This window comes from Manacus candei, unplaced genomic scaffold (assembly GCF_025592945.1).
Source record: "Manacus candei isolate 608988 ecotype Guabito, Panama unplaced genomic scaffold, ASM2559294v1 h1tg000015l, whole genome shotgun sequence".
Lineage (NCBI taxonomy): Eukaryota > Metazoa > Chordata > Aves > Passeriformes > Pipridae > Manacus > Manacus candei.
This window is the reverse complement of record NW_026138063.1, coordinates 25,263,074-25,287,449: the sequence shown is the minus strand read 5'-3', so window position 1 is coordinate 25,287,449 and position 24,376 is coordinate 25,263,074. Positions and strand designations below refer to the sequence as shown.

At 43.6% G+C, this 24,376-nt stretch overlaps 1 protein-coding gene across 7 annotated transcripts in view; it reads right to left on the bottom strand.

Moving 5' to 3' along the window:
* The window catches only part of KLHL24 (kelch like family member 24), a 33,869-nt gene extending 9,875 nt beyond the window's left edge, over window positions 1-23,994 (bottom strand). The window contains exons 1-5 of one of the 7 annotated variants that reach the window (XM_051781548.1): window positions 23,898-23,994; window positions 23,696-23,797; window positions 20,276-20,369; window positions 5,368-6,355; window positions 315-499 (exon numbers count right to left, since the gene is read on the bottom strand). In XM_051781548.1, the coding sequence (XP_051637508.1) occupies window positions 315-499; window positions 5,368-6,287 (1,105 nt within the window). In that variant the 5' untranslated portion in view covers window positions 6,288-6,355; window positions 20,276-20,369; window positions 23,696-23,797; window positions 23,898-23,994. Of the gene's footprint in view, window positions 1-314; window positions 500-5,367; window positions 6,356-20,275; window positions 20,370-22,235; window positions 22,401-23,289; window positions 23,437-23,695; window positions 23,798-23,897 lie in introns of those variants that run through there. The other 6 variants (XM_051781550.1, XM_051781554.1, XM_051781549.1 and 3 more) reach the window with 6 other exon arrangements.
* Window positions 23,995-24,376: the final 382 nt, after the last annotated feature.

Here is a 24,376-nt window from a genome sequence, read left to right as displayed (position 1 = left end):
CAGCTGTAAAAAACTGCAGATTCATGCCAAACAAAAACTCCAGAAAACACTTTTGTTTACAGTAAGATTGTGCTGGGGCTGGTTTTCACCATTTACATCAGAAAATGACTTTCAGCCGAGCTTCTGGAAGTTCACAGTACAAAGATCTGCCAAACTACTTAAAAAAATCCCAAACAACAAACAAGAAAACAATCCCCAATCAATCATACAATCATAGAACGGCTTGGGTTGGAAGGGACCTTAAAGATCATCTAGTAATGAAAAACAATCAACCAAGAAAAAAAAGAAATCTTAAACTTTTTAGGATTGTTCACCTGAAACAAGAATATCATTCCGTAGAGCACACACGGCATACTCAGACTTGGTAAACTCTGGAAGTTTAGCCAGTGATTTCCACTCTCCTGTTACGGGATCATAGCACTCCGTGTACGGCAAATTAAACCCTCCAACTCGTTCACAGCCTCCAACAACAACTATCACCTCAGAATAACCAGTTGATCTAAAAAAGAGAACACAGAAAACTAAGATGTAGGAGATATTTATTAGTACATGGAGACCAAACAACATCGTCTTCAAAACTGCGTGAAAATCAGAAAATTTACTATTTAGTGTTAACTTCTACAACAAAGAAAAAAAGAAGAGTCATTTAGCAAACAGAGGTTTCACTGTTTCCAGCTGTGTCGCTACACAGCAGGTGTCACTGACAGGTGCCCAGAGTAAGTGGTGGAGTTCCACTGCACAACGTTATATGTAAAAACTGAATAATTAAATAACACAGAAAGCCCTTACTTTAATAGTATTTTTACTTTGTGTACATAGAGAGATCAGAAACCAAGTTCAAGCAGGACCCCCCCGAGTTTTACAAAATCAATATTACTTTACATTGCTTAAATATCCAAAAAGTTTAAAAGCTGAAGGAATATAGTCACCAAAATAAGAGAAAAGAAAGTGGCCTTAGAGCCAGTGCAAAGTAAAGCAAAAAACAAGAGTAGTGACAGGAGGAAACATTAAGGAATGCTGAAATAAAAATTCAAGCCTAAACCAAAAATTAAAACTCAGTGTGAAAAAAAATTAAGCATTAGACAGTCTGCAATGTACACAAGTAGGCCTTTAAATTCTATTCCACACATTCATTTTCCTTCTACTAACCAAATGTTTTTGTATTATACATATTCTACATTCACAGCAATAACAAAACCTCTTATTTATTAATTCACATTTGAATGTAGAGACTCAACCATCTTTGATGTGCAAATCAAACCGTGAGCACCTTTTATTCCTCCTCTCAAATTTCTAATTTCTTGTCAGCATTTGTCAAACTCCTTTCTTTTCAGGGCATTTTTAGATTAAAGCATTTTGCACTGACATATTTATTTCAAGGACTGCTGTCAATTAAGTAAAACTGAATGCAAGATTCATTTTATTTTTGATAAGCCTTTTTGTCGTGTCAAGCTTTGTACGATGATCACAATGTGAACAGACATCTCACAGAACAGACAGTAATACCATTGCTGAGTACTGCAGTCTTCTCTCAAAAACAACAGACTCAGAACCGCCTTTGAGGTAAAAATTGCATGATATCCCCCTAAAGATCCTACTATAAACTTATGCACATATTCACCTATAAATCCCGATGAAGTTTTCCCTGTTTTGAAACACCAGAAACAAAACTAGTTAGCCCTTTTATCTCCTTGTCACCACAGGCTGTAATTTAAATATACCATACATCTTTCTACTCAGAATATTGTCAATAGGAAAAGGCAGTGCTAAATGGTAACATCCTACAAGATGATACAAATGAGATGTGTCTGAGGAGTGGCACTTACGCACCTGAACCAGGCAGAAGAAACTCTCGGCAGCTGCTCAGCTTTGAAGTCAGGCTCGTTCCTGGTTTCTATGTATTTACTGTTACCGGTTTTTGCTTTTTTGAGGAACAACTCTGAAAAGAATCTCTCAAAGGATAAGAGAGGGGAAGTTCCTGTGCCAGCAAAGCATTATTGAGGAAAAGAACTTCCGTAAAAGCAAGACACTCAACTCGTAGTTTGCCACAGAAGCAAGTCCAGATACACCAGCTAATTATGGGTACAAAGAGGTTTGCCTGAGGATTACTTTCTAGATTAGAATCAAGGCCTCCACTCACATACTGAAAAGCTTAGTGTATTTTAAAAATAAATGAACCAAAAATCTTTGCCCAGAGAGAGCTCTTTATGAATTGTTATGATGAAATCTTTCTCTGTAAAGAAAATATTCATTTAGCACAGTATTTCAAATCTACAGAAAACAAAAAAATTTCCCAACATTTTAGAACCTGTATGACCATATTTTTTCTTCAGTTAAGAAATATTTCCTCCATTACATTTTCTTGGAGGAGTCATGCACTGTATACGTTTTATGGTTAGTTCCTAAAATTTCTTTTGCAAATGACAAAGAGCACGTTACTTTAACAAAAAAAAGTAAAACTGTGGTGGAATTACACAAAAACAACATACAGGCAAAGGCTAATTCCAGAAAAGAACTAAGGATATATTTGAGTGGAGGTTAGAAAAACCTGTGACCTCAACCAGTAGCACAGGAAGCCCTCCCTGTAGCCCTCAGAAGAAACAGTGTGAGTAAAATAACAGAGGTGTTAAAACAGGCACTAGAGATTCCAGAAGGCACTGTCCCACCAGGAAGAGGTGCATAAAATAGAAAAGGGGAGGATGGAATATGACCAGCAGTGCCACGTAATTCCATGCGTTCCCAAGAGCAGGTTCCCTGGGGGTCCCAAGTTACACAAGGCGAGAACACCAACCCGCCAGCAAGAGCTGGACAGAACTCTCGTAGTTCAAAGAGATTACATTCCAAATCATGGGAAGTTTGGAAAACAAATTACAGAAAGTCTGGTAAATCACTACTTTTTTCTTCCCCAATGTTAAATCACTTTTGGGTAGTAAATGAAATAGCAGACAATATGTGAAGTGAAATAGAAACCCACGTCTCCTTGGGGGAAAATGAGGGACTACATTAAAGCTTTCTAAAGGCAACCAGAAAGGATGTGTTAAAATGTATAAACACAACAACTTTCAGTTAAAGAGAACACTCACAGGATGGTAACTAGGTAGGCTAAAAGAAGCTTTGATGGAAAAACTCAGAGGTAGATGAAAATCTGAAGACAACTCAAATCACACAGTAGGAAGAGCCTATGTTGTCTTTTGTATGGAAATGTGTTACTGCTCACTGCCTGGTCTCAGCTTGGAGATTTGCTGTGCAACACAACCAGAGGGGACAGGAGAGACTCCAAAGGAGCAGGAGAGACAGCCTCAAGATGTCACTAGTCCATAACTGAAAAGCTCTTTCAGAAAGACCTCACTTGTCAATGATGCCTTAGTGGCAAAGAGCAACGGTTATGCCGTACTTTAACTTCAATTCCCTTCAGGTAACTCTTCACTGGCTTCAGAAAGAAAAAAAAAAAATCAACTTGTTTAAAAAAACAAGTCGAACTCACTTCACCCATAAGTGCATCCAAGCAATCACTATTTATTTCCCAAAGTTTCAACAAAAACACTGGTGTGGGAATTTCTTGTCCTGCAGCCTGTCTCCTTTTGGAAACAGTTTATATAGAAAAGAAATTGGAAGAAGGCAAGAAAGAAGGAAAACAGCTCTCCAGCGACCTGTCCTCTCCTCCCAACCCCCTGCCGAAATGCCCAGAAAAGGTGTGGTGAAAACACAGGAGAAGGGGGACCTGGCAACTGTTTTAAAATATGATCTCTTTTTGCTATAGGCAACAGAAACAAACAGGCAACAGAAACAAATGACAAAGAACTATTCCACGAATGTAATATAGAAAAGGGGAAAAAATTCCTGCTGGGAGGCCAGCCAGTTTTCCTCTTTGTAAATTACTTCTCTTGTTCCTGCCTACTTGAATTCCCAGTGCAGTTTAACAAGCTCAGCAGTAAAACCAACAAAACCCCCTGGCTTCAGAAATCACCTGTATTAGGCAGGGTACTTCATGTGCAAACTGGAGCACTACACTGAGGCTGTTCAAATTCTCAAGCAGATACACACCACGCACTGGCAAAACTGCCGGGTCTGAGTGTATTTGCCTTCTTTAGCTAACTGAGTAATAGACACAGAATAAACATCACACCAAATACACTGCACACTGTCAGAATTCCCATGGTCCCTCCCTCAGGCTTGGACTCAGAAACAACAATTGCACCAGTTTCCAAACTGCCATGACCCAAACACTTCCAAAGACCCTCCACCACAGCACTGTGCAGCTTAGAAAATCTGGCAGCTTCACTGCAAGGAGTTCAGGAGTTTCTTCTCTCATGGCAGGACTGAAGACTGGAAAGCCTCTAATGGGGCAAACATTGCCAAGTATTCTTTTTCCCTCTTAAGGAAGCCTTTAACTGCTGCCAGAAAAATAAAGGTTCCCTGAACAGTCACTGTACAGCAACCACATATGAGTAAGAGCAAGCAAAGAGGAGTAACTCCTAACACAATCTGTCTCGACCAGGTCATTGCATCACCTTAATGCAACATGTGATTTTATAAATACAGTTTAAATTGGGTGGAGTTAACAATAAACTATCGTGTCAACTATCGTTGACATGAGGCTGGGAGAATATTTTTCAGGAAAAAAAGAATCATAACCACCATTGCTCATAAATGCCACTAATGGAGTCTTCCTCATTTCTTTTTGCAACCTCAGTCACCTATTTGTGTAACACATTATTAAGTGGTAGCAATTCTGAATTATTAAAATGTCACAGAATAAACACAAAATACTTCAGGAACTGTTTCATAATTCTTTAAAAATTACAATATTTGGTTTCTTTACAGTTAAGAACCTGTTCTGCTGTCTATTACGAATACATGTACTACTCCATCTGTAAAGTATTTGTGATGCAGCAAGGAAATGCTCTGAATACATAATATCCCCATCCACATCCTTTGTGGTGTGCTGGACACTTACATGACTTTGTTACAAAAAGAAAGGTTGGGAAATGCAATGGTGTACTTGCCACAGCACATGAAGTTCTCTTCAAGACACTGCTATTGTATGAAATACTTTAAGGTCTCCCCTAGCAAACATTAAACTTAAGAAAGTGTTTTACTTGCAAGGTAATATAACTTTACTTACCTGAAGGGTCGTTTATTTCATAGCAATAAAGTGATCTGTGCAGAAAGACTCAACTCACATTTTCAAGACACCTGTGAGCTTCACGGTTTGTGGGGAAGTACTGAAGAGTAAGTGTAGCAGCTCCAGAATGCAAAGTAAAATAATCTGCAAGAGATTTTTCTCTGGGCATATGTATATCAAACATCTGTGCAACAAACTATGTCCTTCTCCTACAGAAAAAAAGAAAAAAAAAAATTCCTCACCTGCGTGGTCTAGTTCTGGGAGACATCATCTCGTTTCCAAGGATATGGTATCGTCTGGCTTCATGCAGGAGCTGATAGCACTCTGGGGAATTCTGGATCAGCTGGTCCACCTCCACAGTCTGAACGAAGTAGTTGGGGTGCAGGAGCGGGAGCCTGACGTGTGTCAGCAGTTCGTGGAGCACCGGCCGGCGCAGCTCCACGGCGCGGTACACCCAGCGCATCACGGCCTCGAACACCATCTCCTCCTTGCTGATCACCAGCTCGTCGCTGCAGATGTAATCAATGAGCTCATCCTTCCCCAGCTCCAAGAACTCTTCATGCTGGGACACATCCTCAAATGTCTGCAGCGCAAAATTCCTGCACTTGGTGAACAGTGTCTTGAGCGAGTGCGTATCTGCGAAGCGCTGGATTCCCAGGCAGTTGCAAGGATCCAGTTGCTCTTCCAGGAACTTGGCGCAGGCGTCACGCAAGACACTGATCTGAAAGAGACTTGATGTTTCAAAGAGATACTGCACGTTCTCTGTGGTGATCTTCACCTTGCCCGTGTACACGTACTGCAGAAAGCAATCCATGGCCTCGGCAAAGATGCCGTTGATCTCCACCAGCATCTCCCGGCTCTCCCGGTGGTCGTTGCAGAACATGGCTCTGAAGTAGCTGCTGCAGGCCGAGAGCACAGCGCGGTGGCAGGGGAACTCCCGGCCCTCCACGCAGATGATCACGTCTGTGAACAGCCGGCTGTCCCGGAACTCATTGAAGATCTGCAGGATGCTTTCCGCGTGGGATGATCCCGAGGAGAAGTCGAAAAACTCAGGGCCTGACAATGACTTTGGGTCCATTTCAAAAACTTTCCGCTTGGTTGCAGGGGAGTCTCGTATCCCGCTCTCCTCTCTATTCAGTCTGCGTCCCAATATTAGTACCATTGTTACATCAGTTGGCTATAGAGTCATTGAGAAAAATTTGCAGAGTTTCTCCTTCTCAGTGCTACGGTCTGAAAAATTAAAACACTTCAGTTTTCAGTCTGGCACAACCTCAGCTTCATCACAAGAATCAGACAAGATACTTGTTTGGTCACTCTAAGAACTGGAGCAATTGTTGACCCTTCCTTGAGGTGACACAATATTACAGGGCAAAGTACCACACCCCCTGCACAGGGCAGTGCAGCACTATCTGCCACACTTTAAATACAAAATATACCCAGAAAACAAGTGTCCTAGATGGCAAGTTCTGCATGTCCCAGCACCACTGGTATTGCATTAATGTTCAAGACAAAACCCTCAAGATCTCAGCTCTAGCAAATCACCTGACTAGGCAGAAGCCAAAGATTTCCTGGATAAAAATCCAGAGCCTGGACTTTTCACTTTTTTCAGAGTAATCCTCATTTCAGCTGGAGCCTGAGTGCTAGCCAAAAAAGGTGTGTGGAGGAAGACTGAAATTCTAAAAATGAAAGTTCAGCTGAGAAATCACCCCATTTTCATAATAAAGTCTATCATAATGAAGTCTTATAATACTGATGTTTAATGCCATTCTGTGATCTCAACAAACAACCTTGGCCATAAGTTTTTACCTGTTCATTCCTAACATCTAAAAATTAGTTCACTGATAATCTACGATTCAATTGCAAAAGAATGTAAACTGCTAGAACACAACACAGAATGAAGAATAAACTACATGTAAAACTACTGGAAATAAGAACCAAGGGGCAACTTGCTGAGAACATGGATATTTTGTTTCCACAGTACTACTAGAAAATAATTACTAGCAAAACTTTTTGCTGAAACACCTTCCAGTTTCAAGTACAAGTGTAAACGTTCCCCCCAATGGGCAAACACAGACTCACATTATCAGAGCACTGAGGTTACAAAAATCAAACACTCAAATGTTAGCATATGCCAGTAAGTTTCTGGGTGAAGAAAATGCAGCTGACTTTGCAGATAGTGCATGTTAGAGGCAGTGAGAACAACCAATCTAGCAGCCACAGGGCCTTTTGCCTCTGCTGAACTTAAAAAATACCTGGATAAACATCCACCAAAACACATTTGAGGCAGCAAGAGGCTGGGCAAGACACCCTCTCAGACCTCACACTGGTACAATTCCGAATGCTTGTGATATGTCTGCAAGGACATGCACTGAATTATTTTACAAGTTTTTTTAAAGGGATTTTCTTCTTTTTGTCTCCCAAAGGTTAAATTCAGTTTCCCTGAATACACAGCCAGGAAACTTCAACTCCTCACAGCAATTTCATTTCCTGATGTGCTTGCATCCTCAGAGCTGCAATTACCCAGTCCCAGACTGGCCACGTCATCACCTAATATAGAACACAATGAATGTGCTTTTTTTAAACGGCCTTTTTACATGGTACCTTTAAAAAGCACCATCTGAACAAACAGCAAGGAAAGAATGTGTGCTGTACCTTTACTCATTGAGAAAACAGGCTGTTATAAGTAAAATCGGCACTAGGCTCAAATATCGTAGTAAAAAGTTTTATTATAGATTTATATAAAAATCAAATAAGCAAAACAGCGCTGGGTGTCTTAGTGAGCTTTCCTTGCTCATCTAAGGCACACTTCAATAATTTTCAGTCTGCCTTTTATAGGTTTGGAGCTGCTTATCTCCTTTAAAATCCCCTCCTTTGTTCATCAGGTTTATCTGCGCAGGCTCTGTTCTTGTTGCCAAGAGGCTTTACGCATGCGTATCTTGTTGCTAGGAGACAAGCTCGGCTCTGTTCACTTCATCCTTTTGATGTAGTCAGCTTTTTCTGCGCATGTGCTGTCTTGCCACTGGAAGAGAGTTCTGTTCTCTTTTTCAGTTCTTTTTCTTCTTACATAACATAACAAAATATCACTAATTATGGTAACATAACATTATGGTTTGTGTGATATATATAAATAATTGTGATTCGTGAAGCAAATGGGTGACTACATTAAAAACAGACTAAATAGATTCTAAAACTTAACTACACCCCCACAATGAAACAAAACAGACCCTCTCAAGGTCAAAAGGCCTAAACCTTCTCACTATCCTAAGGATGAAATATAGTACAACTTTAAGTCTTTAGGCGCCTACTCGTCCAAGAGTACATGAATTAGGACTGGCTGCAGAGATAGCTCTTTTAACCTTAGCTGTAAATATAATGGAACTTTAAATCTTTAGGCGCCTGTTCATCTAAGAATACATGAACTATGACTAGTTGTAGAGATAACTCTCAGCTTCAGTTATGAGAAAACTTCTCATTAAACATTTTGCCAAAAATTCACAGAATATACAGGTATATGATACAATCAATATGCATGAGGTAGTCAAGACAAACACCAAATGAAATTATTATTTGGAACTTATAGAAACTTGGGACTTTGTTTATCGCAACTCGTAATTACAATGTTGCAAATATAATTTGATAAGCAAATTATCTCTCCTTTGGTCTTTATTGGCTATTACAATTTCCCCCTCTTCTATTTATCATTAATTTGCTTATCAAACCTTATTACAGCTTCTCGGGCTGCACTCAAGGTAGGAAATGGTTCAGCTTTAGATGTTTCTTCGCTCGATTCGGAATATGGCTGTCTCATTACCATAAGTTGTACTGTTTCAATCCTACCTTTAACAAAAGTTACAAATTTATTCAAAATACAAGGACCAAATGTCAAAGTAATTAACAACATTATTAGGGGGCCTATTAGGGTAGAAATTAAAGTAGTTAACCAGGGTGATTTGTGAAACCATGATTCAAACCAGTTTTGTTGAGTCTCTCTTTCTCTTTTCCTTTGAAGAATTCCTTCACGTAATTTAGTCATAGATTCACGAACTACCCCTGAATGATCTGCATAAAAGCAACATTCTTCTCCTAATGCAACACATAGCCCCCCTTGTTGTAAGAATAATAAGTCTAATCCTCTCCTATTCTGTAGGACTACTTCAGAAAGTGAAGTAAGAGACTTCTCTAAGTATGATATTGATTTTTCGATTCTCACTAAGTCTTCATCAACTGCTGCTCTTAGAGATGTAATCCCTTTATTTTGTTCAATGAGGGATGCAATTCCTGTTGCCGTTCCCGCCGCTCCCAGCCCAAGGAGCATGGCGATAGTTATGGCAGTAAATGGTTCCCTCTTTTGTATCCTGTGTTTATTATCATCCCATTGGTCAAGAACCAATTCCTTCGAATGATAAAGAATTCGGGGTATTATTGTTATTTGAACACAAAAGTCTTTATTTTCATTAAATATTCGTAAAGACAAGCAGGGAGTGACCCCCGTCTTGGAGCATATCCACCATCCTTCTTTGCTAGGTATAACCCATTTCTTGGTTTTATCAAGTTTCTTGAGGGTATAGCTGCATAAGTTTCTTTTCGTTGGAGGTACATTTCCTATGCACACTCCTTGTCCTCTCACCTGCTGGAGAGTGATTCCTATTTGTTTTTCCCCCCAATTACATTGCGTAGGGTTGCCCTGATTGGATATCGTAACTGAGGTGTTCAGAGCTATCCCCTCATAGAATGGAGGTTTGATGTCATAACACAACCAACAGGAGTTAGTTAAGTTAGAGTCGGTGTGGTTAAGTGTGTTATAGGCCGCTTGCATCAATTTTAACAACGGTTCTGTTTTCTCATGTACCTTAGTGTAGGTTGAGATTCTACTAGAGTCATTAAAACTTACAGTCGGGGCAGTTGAAACTGTGGAGGTGTGTCTTTTTCTACTCTCTTTCTGATTCAAATTATCCTCTTTTCTCTTTATTACTTTATTGGGTCCTACTGCCAGAGGGCGGTGGGTGATTTCTTGTTTTTTTATGAATATTAGCCCTCCCCTGTCTGTGCCAGCTTCCCAGTATCTGATTCCCCAAGTTCTTCCTATCAACCATCCTGGGTCTTCTGGTTGCAGTACCTGGATGGTAATATACTTACAATCGCTATACCTCTTTGATCCTCTAGACAAAACAAATTGTGAAGGTTTACAGCCAGGTGGTCCCCATATTGTCGTTAGATATTTATCTTGAGAATTAGGGGTCCAGGCGGAAGCAATAGTGGCACAGTCCCAGTGTGCACAATAATATTGATCAGGGTAGTTACAATATCCTTTCCCTGGATTAGATGCAGGACAGAGATAATAAGGTTTCAAATTTGAACAATGTGGTACAGGAGCTATTTGACACAGTGTAGCAGAGAAACTGGGAGATCCTACAGTAAGATTAGTCCTAACTGTTTTTAGATCACTCCATCTGTTCAGAGTCCACTTGTACGGCCGATGTGGGCTTTCCCTGCTTGGGGAAAGCTGCCACAAAAATACTACAATCCATATATAATTTCCCATATCTGTTCTCCACTGTATTATTGCTCTGCCTCCTCCGTCTACTCCTTTGCTGGGAGCAACGGGGTTCTATATCTTCTCGGCAGCAGTCAATATTCTTCAGGAGAATATGGGCTCTTGATAGGTTCTTGTGACCTTTTCCTTTATTTCTCTAGATCCATATGTTTTCTAAAAGTTGGTTGGTTGTGAACTCTGTTTTCTAGGCAATTTTAACGGCACACTGTTCTAGAGTTTTGTACCAAAATTAGAAAATATTTTATCATGGACTTCCCAGTTCTCTGGTACCAACTACTCCTATCTACAGAATAACTTATCAATTTCTAAACATTCAGTTTCTCATCAGAAGCAACAAAGAACTCTCGGCAATTCGTACGATGGGTGTCCTGCCTACTGCTGTACAATATCACTCTATACCATATAATGTACATTTACAACTGACCCAGCTCCGGGGTCTTGAAACTGGGTGTTTTATACAGGGTATCTTCTGTGCAGGTCTTTCTGGCAAAGTAATTTCAGTCTCAAGATCACAACAATGAGGAAAAGTTTTACCTTTTTCAGCAATTTGGTATATCCACTTTCCCCAGCCTGGTAGAGGATTAGCCCACTTATCAATGTCTATACCGAACCCTTATTAAGGTTAGGTCTCGAGGTACTTCAGACCAGGAGTATAGGCTGGGCTGGGTCCCAGTCTCGTTCAGGGTTATTCATTTACCAGTCCAGTTTTTCTGAACGTCATTCGGAGATTCCCAGGCTGAGGAGTTACAGTCCATTCAGGAGTGTTGACTGGCCCCTTAACCCGAGATGCGTGAGTCCATCCTCTTTCAGCGGTACGAATGGCTGTATCTGTGGTAAGAAGAACAACAAAGGGTCCTTCCCAACGAGGCGTTAATGAAGACTCTTTCCATGTTTTAATTAATACCCTGTCTCCAGGTTGAATTCTGTGTATTGCCATATCCAACGGGGGTCTCTGAGTTACTAATCCTTTTTTCCTCAATTCCTGTCTCCTTTTCATTAACTCAATTATATATTCCCTCAAGAGGGTATCTTCCACCTTGGGATTTTCAATCGGGATTCCAAAATCATATGGCATCCCATACAGCATTTCAAATGGTGAGATTCCTGTGTCGGTACGTGGTTGGGTCCGTATATATAATAAGGCCAATGGCAAACACTTTACCCAATTCATTTTAGTTTCTATCATTAATTTAGTCAATTGCTTCTTTATTTCTCCATTCATTCTTTCTACTTTACCAGAGCTCTGTGGATGCCAAGGAGTATGGTACTCCCATTTGGTTCCAAAAAGTTCTGTTGTTTCTTTAATTATTTTAGAAGTAAAGTGTGGTCCCCTGTCCGAATCTACTATTGCCACAGCACCATACCTTGGAATAATTTCTTCTAATAAAATCTTAATCACTGTTTTGGCTGTACATCGGGCTACCGGAAAGGCTTCTACAAAGTGGGTGAGATGGTCCACTAACACCAGTAGGTGGCGATACCTGCCTACTTTAGGTAATTCAGTAAAATCTGTCTGTACTTTCTCAAAAGGTCTCTTAGCTATTTCTCGTCCCCCTTGTACTCGTTCTCTCAATTGCCTTTTGTTTACCCTCTGACAGGTTAAACACCCTTCTAAAATTTTCTTTGCTATTCCATAAACTCCCACACAGGCAAACTTGTTTTCAAACTGATCCACTAATGCCTGTATTCCCCAGTGGGTTGTCTCATGTAATTTCTTCATTATTCTCTGAGCAAGCCCTTTTGGAAGTACTTCTCGACCATCTGCTAATAACCATTTATTATTTTCTTCTTTCGCTCCAGATTGCTGCAGTTTCTTTTTCTCTTGATCACTAAAACTTTTCAGGACATTTCTATCTTCTGGTTCTGAACTTGCCATTACTAATAAAGCTGCTTTCTTTGCTTCCTCATCTGCTAAATTGTTGCCCCTAACAGTAGCTTTTAACCCTTTCTGATGCCCTTTAATATGTACTATTGCAATCTGCTTTGGCTTTCTCAAAGCTTTTAAGATTTCTCGTATTAGAGTTTCATGAACAAGTCCTTTACCCTGGGTATTAATCAATCCTCTCTCTTCCCATATCTTGCCGAAGGTGTGAACTACTCCAAATGCATACTTAGAGTCTGTGAAGATAGTGCCTGCTTTTCCATCTAATAATTGTAACGCTCTCAACAGTGCATATAACTCACAAGCTTGGGCTGACCATGTCTTATCTAAGGGTCCAGATTCTCTGACCTGAAAATTTTCTCCATCTATCACTGCATATCCTGACTTTCGATTCCCATTAACCACCCTAGAAGAACCATCGATGTATATTTTCTCTCCCGAACTCAGTTCTTCTTCTTCTAAATCCTCCCTAATCTTTGTTTGAAGATTTATTACCTGTAAACAGTCATGTCCTAGATCTTCTTTAGGTTCTCCATATAAAAATTGAGCTGGATTTTGCACATGTGTCATCTCTAACTCCAGATCCGGGGAGTGCAATAGGATACTTTCATATTTTAATAGTCGACTATCAGTCAACCATTTCTCAGCCCTCTGTTGTAATACTCCTCTTATATTATGGGGAGTAAATACTTTTAATTTTCCTCCAAAAGTCACCTTTATAGCTTCTTCAACTAACAGAGCTGTAGCAACTACACATTGCAAACAGGTGGGCCAACCTCTACTTACTGGATCCAGCAATTTTGAATAGTACCCTACCGGTTTCCTCTGTCCGGCCCAGGTCTGGGTTAGGACTCCATATGCTGTACCATTTTCTGTATTTACAAATAGATAAAAAGGTTTCCGATTGTCTGGCAGACTTAACACAGGTGCATTTACTAAATCCTCCTTCAATTTTTCTAAGTGCTGTTCATCCTCATCACTCCACTTTACTAGCCCCTCCTTGGTTAATTTTTCATACAAAAATTTGACTTTACTACTGTAATTTTCAATCCATTGCCTACAATACCCAAATAGGCCCAGAAGTTGTCTAACCTGTCTTTTGCTCCTGGGTACAGATAGTGACAGAATTCCATTTACTCGATCAGGATCTAATTTCTTATGTCCCTTGCTCAACCAATGTCCTAAATACTTAACTTCTTCCTCTGTAAATTGCAATTTGGACTTTGACACTTTCAAACCTTTTAAACTTAAGAAATTCAGAAGTCTAATGCTTTCATCTCTGACATCTTCTAACTTTTCTCCGGCAACTAACAAATCATCAACATATTGAATCAAAACCGTACCCTGGCGAGGTTCAAAAGACTCTAATAATTGTCCTAAGGCTTGTCCAAACAAATTAGGGGATTCTGTAAATCCCTGAGGTAGAACAGTCCATCTAAGTTGTTGTTTCCTATGTGAGTCAGGATCTTCCCATTCAAAAGCAAAATAGTCTCTACTCTCTTCTTTCAGAGGACAAGTCCAAAATGCATCTTTCAGGTCGATCACACTATACCACTTATGGTCAGGTGAGAGTTGGTTTAGTAAAGTATAAGGATTAGCGACTACAGGGTACCGGGTAATTGTCCGTTTGTTTACTTCCCTTAAATCCTGCACCAGACGATATGATCCGTCAGATTTCCTTACCGGCAAAATGGGAGTATTATGAGGTGACTTACATGGTTCTAATAATCCTTGTGTTAAAAGTCTTTCTATGGTCGGTTTAAGTCCAACTCTTCCTTTATATGGGATGGGATATTGTTTCACTCTTATTGGTTCTTCTGGATTTCGAATTGAGACCTCAAATGGTTTTATATCTAGCTTTCCCACAGAATCAGGAGTAAACCACACCTCAGGATTTATTTTTTTTTCGTCCTCCGCCGTAAGGGCATATATTTGGACTTGTAATTTTTGATCTTTCACTTCTAAATTTATTCCCAATTCTATTATTAAATCTCTCCCTAACAGATTATACTCAGCCTCAGGAACTAATAGAAATGTTCCTAATGCATATTTATTCTGGGCTTCTATTTCCACATCTTTTATGAGGGGCACCTTAAATGGTTCTCCCTTGGCCCCTACAACTTGGATTGTGTCTGAGGAAGTCGTGCAACCCCAAGGTAACTTTTGAACTGTCGATCTTTCTGCCCCTGAATCCACTAGGAACTCAAGTTCTTGTTGCTGGGGACCTATTTTAAGTTTTATCAAGGGCTCTGTATTCTTCTGGGTCCCCAGCAAATAGAGCCCCTGACTCCCCTATTCCTCTTGGTAAATCTGTTCATCTTGCAATCTCTTCCTGCAATTTCTTTTTATGTGTCCTTTCTGCCCACAGTAGTAACACTCTATTTCACTTAAGTCTAACTGCACACGTTCTCTAAAGGGTTCACGTTTATTAGGTCCACAAGGGGTCTTCCGTCTCCGTTCTCTATCCCCTCTTTGTCCTCCTTTTATAGCTGCCACTAAAATTCTTGTCTGCTTCCTCTGCATTTCTTCTTGTCTTTTCTGCCTTTCTTCCTCTCTCTTCTGTAATTTTTCCTGTCTCTCCTCTCGTTCCTTTTGACTCTCTTCCTCCCTCCGCACATATACTTTCTGCGCAATCCTCAACAATTCATCCATTTCCTTACACTGCCAATCATCTATGTCTTCCAGCTTCTTTTTAATATCTGCCCATGCTCCACTCACAAACCGCATCTTAAGCACTTGCTGTCCCATTCCATCACCTGGATCCATACCAGAATAAAGCTGGAAAGTCCTTCTAAGTCTCTCTAACCATTCAGTTGGGCTTTCCTCTTTCCTTTGATATTCACTGAAAGCCTTTGTAACATTCTGCCCTCTAGGGACAGATTCCTTTATCCCCTCGACAATTATTTCTCTCAGATCATTCATATTTCTTCTATGATTTGGCTCATTATGGTTCCAATTAGGGTTTTCTAAAGGCCATTTAACATCTGCAGCTGGACCCTGCCGGTGCCTTTGATCCCAACCTTTCATTCCCGCTTTTCTAATCATTCCCCGTTCTTCCACAGTAAATAATATTCCTAAAATTGACTGTATTTCCTCCCAAGTATATATATTAGGACCTAAAAACTGGTCAAACCTCTCAGCCACTCCCAAAGGATCCTCTAAGAGATTTCCCATCTCTTTCTTAAATGCTCTAACATCTCCTGAATTCAAGGGAACTGATATAAACCCTATCCTATCCCCTTGATTTCTTCCTCCCCCCATTGTAGTCTCTCTTAAGGGGTACAACTGTGACGTGTTCGTGGATAAAGAGACTATTCCTGAAGAACAATGCTCTGTTTGCATGGACTGTGGAGTCATTGGGGATATTATGTTAGGACTCTGTGTTTCAGGAGCTGCTGACTGCTGCGCTTCCTGAGGGGGGGGTGGATAGGGTGTTTGCTGATTTCTCACTCCAGCAGCCACTGACAGGGTGGCTCCCTCAGTTTCAATAGGGGAGAGGGATGATTTTGCTGGAGCTGTGGGAGTGAATACACTCTTGTGATCATTCTGAATTACAGCACCATACGGAGGTGACCCCCTGGGCATAGGCCAAGGCAGGACATATGGGGGGGGTATTTTTTGAAACTCTTTTAGGTCATAAGCCGTCTTCTGTCCTTTCTCTTCACTTAACGGGGAGAGAGAGATTCTAGTATCCACTTCTATCCATAGGCTAGCATACTCACATTCCTCTGCACAAAATGGTCTTTTGCCATTCACATACAAATTCAAAGCCTGACATATCCAATCTTCAAATGAACCATACACCGGCCAAAACAAATAATCCTGTCTGATTTGCTTTCCTCCCCATACTTCCATACAATAATGCACCATCTTCTCCCTCGATTTTCCTTCTCTAGAGGGATAATCATTCCAATACTTGATCATAACTCCTAAAGGACTATCCGGGGGTATAGTTGGTAACCCCACCACAAACTCATTCTCTAGTTTTTTCTTCTCCTGTGGGGTATCTTGCAGCTTCTCCTTATGATCCCCCATTTCACCCCTCCCTTTGGGTTTTTCTTCACTCTTAGGGCTGTCCTGCACTAATTCACAGCCACCCATGGGAGTAGAAGATTTACTTTTCTTCTGTCCCATCTTCCAGAATGCTTTCACACACAAATTCACCTCAGTCGCTTCCCTCCTTTCGTGATTTGTCTCTTCTGGAAATACCAGAACTGCACTACCGGGAGGTCTCAATCACTTGTCCTGCTGGACTTCTCAATCCCTCGCACTCCGGGATTCCCTCCCCACCGAGAGGGGTACGCAAATACTTACCTCTCCTGGATAAGTCTTCATCCAACTCCTCGCTGGACGGTCCCTTCCCAAACCGAGCGGCACCTGGTACTTTTACTCTCTCTTGGAGTAAAACACTTACTCCCCCCGGAGTAAGTCTCCGTTGAACTCTTGTCGAACGGTCCCTCCCGACTGAAGAGGTTTCACTACTCACTTTTTCCTGGAGTTAGTCTTCGCCCGGGCTTATGCATAAGAATTACAGGGAACTGCAGTAATTTTATTTGCTTATTTGCTTTTTCTAAATCTTCTCGGTCGGAATTTCAGAGTCTGTGCTGCGGAACCTCTCCCCAGGACCGTCCAAAAAACAAGGACGGGGGTACCCGTCCCGGGTAGCAGTTCCGCCGCCCAGGAACCCTGATCCGAGTCACGGCACCAAAATTGTTATAAGTAAAATCGGCACTAGGCTCAAATATCGTAGTAAAAAGTTTTATTATAGATTTATATAAAAATCAAATAAGCAAAACAGCGCTGGGTGTCTTAGTGAGCTTTCCTTGCTCATCTAAGGCACACTTCAATAATTTTCAGTCTGCCTTTTATAGGTTTGGAGCTGCTTATCTCCTTTAAAATCCCCTCCTTTGTTCATCAGGTTTATCTGCGCAGGCTCTGTTCTTGTTGCCAAGAGGCTTTACGCATGCGTATCTTGTTGCTAGGAGACAAGCTCGGCTCTGTTCACTTCATCCTTTTGATGTAGTCAGCTTTTTCTGCGCATGTGCTGTCTTGCCACTGGAAGAGAGTTCTGTTCTCTTTTTCAGTTCTTTTTCTTCTTACATAACATAACAAAATATCACTAATTATGGTAACATAACATTATGGTTTGTGTGATATATATAAATAATTGTGATTCGTGAAGCAAATGGGTGACTACATTAAAAACAGACTAAATAGATTCTAAAACTTAACTACACCCCCACAATGAAACAAAACAGACCCTCTCAAGGTCAAAAGGCCTAAACCTTCTCACTATCCTAAGGATGAAATATAGTACAACTTTAAGTCTTTAGGCGCCTACTCGTCCAAGAGTACATGAATTAGGACTGGCTGCAGAGATAGCTCTTTTAACCTTAGCTGTAAATATAATGGAACTTTAAATCTTTAGGCGCCTGTTCATCTAAGAATACATGAACTATGACTAGTTGTAGAGATAACTCTCAGCTTCAGTTATGAGAAAACTTCTCATTAAACATTTTGCCAAAAATTCACAGAATATACAGGTATATGATACAATCAATATGCATGAGGTAGTCAAGACAAACACCAAATGAAATTATTATTTGGAACTTATAGAAACTTGGGACTTTGTTTATCGCAACTCGTAATTACAATGTTGCAAATATAATTTGATAAGCAAATTATCTCTCCTTTGGTCTTTATTGGCTATTACACAGGCTCTAAAAACTATCATTTTCCCTATAAAATTTTTTACACAAATTTACAAGGTAGATTCTTGGTATGGCTCATTCACCCTACAAAATTTTAATTTGACTTAAAATAGGGCCAGTTGTCGTTCTGATGCCCGAAAAACACTGTTGCAATGAGCCTATCTAATAACTGATTGCTTCAGAGAGACTTTAACGAGACATAAATAGACAGTCTGATCTGTAGCTGATACTCTATCCCATGTATTGCACAATGATTTTACTCAGTAGTGACGCAGGCTGGATACAAAACAAAACCAACCACCACCAGCAGCACCTCACCAGCAATGTTGCTAACACCCCTATCCCTTACACTGAATCTCATCTGCAACTAACTGCACACTACTAGCACAAGAAAGTTGGCAGAAACAATGGATCAGCAGCAGAAAAGGGAAATATAACAATGAAAATATGAATATAAACCCTAAAGGCTTGATTCCAGCATCACAGATTTAAATCAGAAGAATTTCACAAAATGGAGCTTTTCCAAAGCAAAGTTAGCCTGAAACCTCAAACAAGACCCTGACCCACTGCATGAAAGGGGAAAACACAGCAACTAAGTAACAAAACCTTCGAGATTAAATCTTTCGCATTATGTGAGAAGTTAAGACTTAAGACAGTACTGTATTATGCAATGGCTAATAAGGGGAAACAAGAGCTCTAGGTTAGGACTGCACATTGAAGGAACCAATGTCTTCTTTATGCTTGGAAGAACACAGAATTAGTGGTCAGTAAACGATTCATTTTTCTTAATGTCCTAATGGTTTAAAGAAATGGGGGAATAAAAAATAATCCACGAAATACAAACTAATCAAGGGGGTAAATATTGTACATTTACAAATAAGACACTAGAAAAGAAATCCACTCCATTGCAGAACTTACTGCCTTTGAACGTACTATCCTTCAATCTCTGTGCAGCTAATCACTTCTGAGGTGGCTTCAGCAAAGCAATTTCACAGGCCTATCAGCAACAGTGTCACATGTTCAGCTCTATCACACATATGTGTGGCCTTCCTGCAAATCTTGCTGTGGCAGTTTTAAAATGTCACCTTGCAGCTGCCTGCCCCAAACTGGGAAAAGCAGAGGGGAACCTGCGCCTGAGGTTGAGCTGGTTAGTGAGCAAAGGGCAAAACGAGGGGAGATATCCTTGTCTGCACCTTCCCTGTATACAGAGGTACCCTACCTGCCTACAGACTCTGCATTATAAAGCACCAATGATTTACAGAATTTAACACTTGGATCTCTTTAACAAGTTTAAACAAAACAAAAAACAAATGCATTTTTCCGAAAGGCAAGTACTGGGAATTATTAGATCAAAAAGAAAAAACAATGCAAAATGTATTGGATTGCTTGTCTGAACAAGGGTCAGCAAGGACAGACCTTAAGTCTGTTAAATCAGAGTCTGCCCATTCAAAAAACTGGAAAGAAAAACACAGATCACACTTCCAGTCAACAGGTTTTAAAAATGCTTTACAAACACAGCCATGGCTCTAACATGGTTGCTACCTGCACATACACATATCTCTGAATTAAGCTGGGTTCACCAGAAGTTCAAGTTCCTTTATTTCTTTTACCTATACTGTCTGTAGGTCTTTCTGTACAAGATGTTCCTCAGAAACAGCCTAAGAGCCCCTTCAGAGGCTGGTAAAAGAGGTCTATAACATGTTTGCCCTGACACCTTCCAGCAGTAAATCCTCCTATGTAAATTACTTTCATGATGCACTAAACTTCTCCTTCCTCCACACAACATCCTCATGTATTTTACCCCTCTCCCTCACCGACAGCTCTGCCAACAGCTGGCAGCTGGTTCTGTGTGTCACAGAGCTCCTCTGCCCCACCAGCAGAACTGACAGAAAGCAACAGAGGAAACACACTGTTGGGGCGAGGCCCTTCGGTAACACCTCATCATCAGCTGTGCCCGAGCCCTGCCCTCAAAGCTCACCCTCGGGGTGTAGTTTCGGCAGTACCTGAGGCTGAGCAGGGGTTGTGCTGCTGCCAGCAGAGGTGGCGTCCAGCCCGTGCCCACCGCTGCTCCCCTGGCGTGGCCGGACCGCTGACCGCCTGTGGAGGGAGAAAAGGAAGCGCTGGGAACTGCCCCGGGAAGGGCAGAGCCACCAGCACAGCCCCAGTGCAGCCGGGCGGCCCTGCAGGGCACGGCTGGGGCCGCCAGACAGGCCGTGTCTGCTGCTCCCGGGTAGTGTCAGAGACAGCACCCCCGAGCTACCACAGCCAAATCCGCAAACAGAAACGGTGTTTTCATTCCCAGGCACGGGACCTGCAACTCAGGTTTGGCCAATCCTAATTATTTCGTGATTTCAGGTAACACGATCTGCAGGCGTGCTTCATCTCAGATGGCTGGTTACCGCAAGAGTCAGAGAAAACAAACTCCAAGTGTATCGACTGCAGCTCACTGGCTAAACCACAACACGTGCTCTTTTTGTTTTTAAAGGAAGAGAAGAAGAAGAAAAAAAAAAAAAAGAGTAACCTCTTCCTCCAGCAAAAAACAAACACATTTATTTTTGTCTTTGAGATATAAAAAAAACCCCAAAGTTGTTAGTTTTAAGCACTTTTTAAAAAAGAAAAATTATTCTTGTTTTACAGGAGAAATTGAGCATTTCCATGTCTAAAATAAAAAGTCTTCAGGAATACCGAGTAACTAGTAAACAAAAATTCACAGTTACCAAACTGATTGACATGGTAAGGGATTAGCTGCACTGTAGAAGTTTTTTATTGTAATGTAAGGCACTATTCTGATTCTAAAAAAGAATGTCAAAATTCAAGAGTAATCCAAGCTAATGACACACAAAACCAAGCCTTAAATGCCCTCTAAAGTCACCCAGCAAAAAAACCAGGAACTGATTTGGACATGAGAGTCATGATTATTAAGTAAAATCAAAACAAAAACATGTGGCGAAAAGGAACACCTTTAAACTGTGCAGAAATCTTCAGCTACCCTTTAGTAAGTGAAGAAGTCCCTGAGAAGGGCACACACCCACTGGAGGGGGAAGAAAGGAGGGGAAAAAAAGCACACTGCGTAGTATTGTTCATGTATGGGGAAGAAACCGTGAGAAGTCACAATCCTTTCCCGATTTTGCTAAAACAAACTAAACCAGAAGCCGAGCCCCGGCCACGGCCCCATCCTGCTGGTGGGTTCATCCAGATGCCCTCACACCCGACCCCGGGCAGTGCCCGCCGGGCAGGAGCGCGGCCCGGGCACGGCTCACCCACGGGGCCAGGAGCGAGCAGGGAGCGCTAGAGAACGGACCTGTCCGCACACAGCCCGGGCGAGCTGCCGAGCGCGGGGGCGTTCTAGCCGCTCCTGCAGGGAACAGCGCGGCCCCGACACCGAGCCCACTGAGGGACCCAGGGGCTGGAGGCGGCGGCACAAAATGGCTCCTCCCGTCCCGCCCTCCAGCTCACCTTCACCCCGGGCCGCCCGGCCCCGCCCTCCCGCGCTCCGGCCAATCGGCGGCCGCGGCCCCGCCTCCCCCCAACCGCCCGGCCAATCGGCGGCCGCGGGGGGCTCCGGGGAGACCCGCGTTACGAAACCTGGCGGGCGGCGCGGGGGCAGCGGCGACCCCCGCCCGCTCCGTCCGAGCGCCGGCACCGGATCGGGCCGGGCGGCACCGCAGCGCCCCGCCCGCCGGGCCCGCTGCGCGTAGGGGGCAACAACCACAACACACGCACAGGGCATACACACAGCCGCCGTCCCGGCGCACCCAACATCCCTTCCCCGCCGTGCCACCGCCGCCCCGCGCTGCCCGCAGAGCCGCGGACGCGCTGCCCCCGCCGCGGCGATAACGGTGCCGTCCGGCCCCGCGCCCCGGCTCCGCGCCCCGGCTGTCCCGCAGCAGCCCCCGCGCCCTCCCCGGGGGCTCCCGGGACCGCCGCCCGAGCCCCGCGCCCCCGTCGCGGCCCCGCACTCACAGCCGGGAGCGCCCCCGCCGCGCTGCACCCGCGGGAGCCGCGGCCGCCGGAGTCGGGTCGGTTCCGCTCGGTGTGAGCGCAGGGTGCGATCCGCAGCGGTGCAGCGATCGGGCCTCTCCGCCGCCGCTCGCGCTGCCAGCGCCGCTCAAAACAAAGGGGCCGGCGGGGCATGTGACCTCCGAGCCACCGCACATGATGTCACCGCGCGGCGCGGCGCTGGGAGCTGTAGTCCCGCCGCCCCGCCCGTGCACGGCGCCGGGAAACGGGGCTCGGTGTCCCGGGAGGAGCCGGGGACAAGCGGCGGGGAGGGGAGAGCCCCGGCGGCAGCGGCAGCTTCTGTCGCTACGAGTTCTTGCCACTGCCTTCCCTTTGCCGGGAGCGGGGGCAGCGCACTCCCGATGTGCCGGGGCCGGGGGGAGCCCATCCCCCGGTGTGTCTGGGGGAGCCCATCCCCCGGTGTGTCTGGGGGAGCGCATCCCGCGGTGTGCCGGGGCCGGGGGGAGCCCATCCCCCGGTGTGTCTGGGGGAGCCCATCCCCCGGTGTGTCTGGGGGAGCGCATCCCGCGGTGTGCCGGGGCCGGGGGGAGCCCATCCCCCGGTGTGTCTGGGGGAGCCCATCCCCCGGTGTGTCTGGGGGAGCGCATCCCGCGGTGTGTCTGGGGGAGCGCATCCCGCGGTGTGTCTGGGGGAGCCCATCCCCCGGTGTGTCTGGGGGAGCGCATCCCGCGGTGTGCCGGGGCCGGGGGCAGCACACACCCCCGGGGTGCGCCCGACCCGACCGGTCCGTGAGCGGGCAGAAGCTTCAGGTGCATCGAAACCAGCGGTGCATTGGGATGGCACCTTCTAGGGTGACAGTCCCGTGTGGCAGCTCCAGGGAGCCCTACCGAATGTCCCCCAACAAGAGCCGTCTCCCAGAACAAAACCAACGCTGGGGCTTGGGGTAGCTCTTCAGACTACAAGACCAAAACCAAAACTATTACATGAAAAAAAAAAAAACCACCAACCAAAAAAAACAAACAAAAAAACCCCAAACCAAAATAGAATCTTTGTCTACCTGCGCTGCACCTTCACCTAATTCCAAATTTCCAGTTGCTCTTCAACAGTAACCCAACATGGAGTGTCCCTGCCGACCACAGAAAGCCAAGGTCAGCTTTAAGCTCCACTGTCACAGCTGGGGGTCGCAGCAGTGGCAGCCACTCAACTGCAAATATAAAAGCAGGACCCTGGTGTCATCACTCTGCAATTTCACGAGCAGGTCTAAGCCTGTCCTGAAGCCCAAATTCACTTCATATCCAAACTATTTGGACACTGGCCCATGCTCCAATACAGGCGATGGAACATGCCTGGGAGTATGGGAATTTATTTTTGCTCTGCCCTTTAGCATAAGCAAACTTGCAAGCCCATAATGCAGAGTGGGAAGGCCAGGGCAGGGACATGCATGCTTAAATTAAGTTCATTACCTGGTACTAAATGAGGCCTTATGCAATGCCGTGGAGCTGACGTGGGCAGGTAACTGGCTGTGTTCTCCTTCCTAGAAGGATGGCCTCCCCCTCTGGCCCCTACTGCCAAGGGAGAGGGAGAAATACAAGTTCTTTTATTAGCTCCCACCTACTTTGCTCTCCTTAATGCTGGATATCAATCCCAGGCATAATATATCTTTACCTTTGGTGAAACTCTCCAATCCTCTGACCGCAGGATATTCTCCTTGGGCCCTTCCCGGGGATCGTACAAAGCCTTGTGCTCTTGGCAGTAGCTGATGGTGCTCTGTCACTGAAACTGTGAGAAGAGCAGTGTGTGCTCAGGACTCCAGGACCGACTCCCTCTGGAGCAAACTAGGCTCAGATTTTCATAGGCTGAACGGGCTCAGCTTTCCCCTGGGGTCAGGTAAATTGGAGCTTTGCAAAACAGTTAGAACTATTAATTAAAAGGCTATGCTCTGAAAACAAAGTGGAAATGTCCACTGATTTTGGTATGTAAATTGTTTTCATAAAGATCTTAAACAATTGAAACCTTCAACCATTTTGCTGTCAAGCTAGAACTCAGAACTGCCTAATAGACTGCATTAGAAGTGAGAATGTTCAGTCCATTTCTCATCCTCTGGCTGGAAAAGCAACAAGGACTCCAAACAACATAAACAGCAA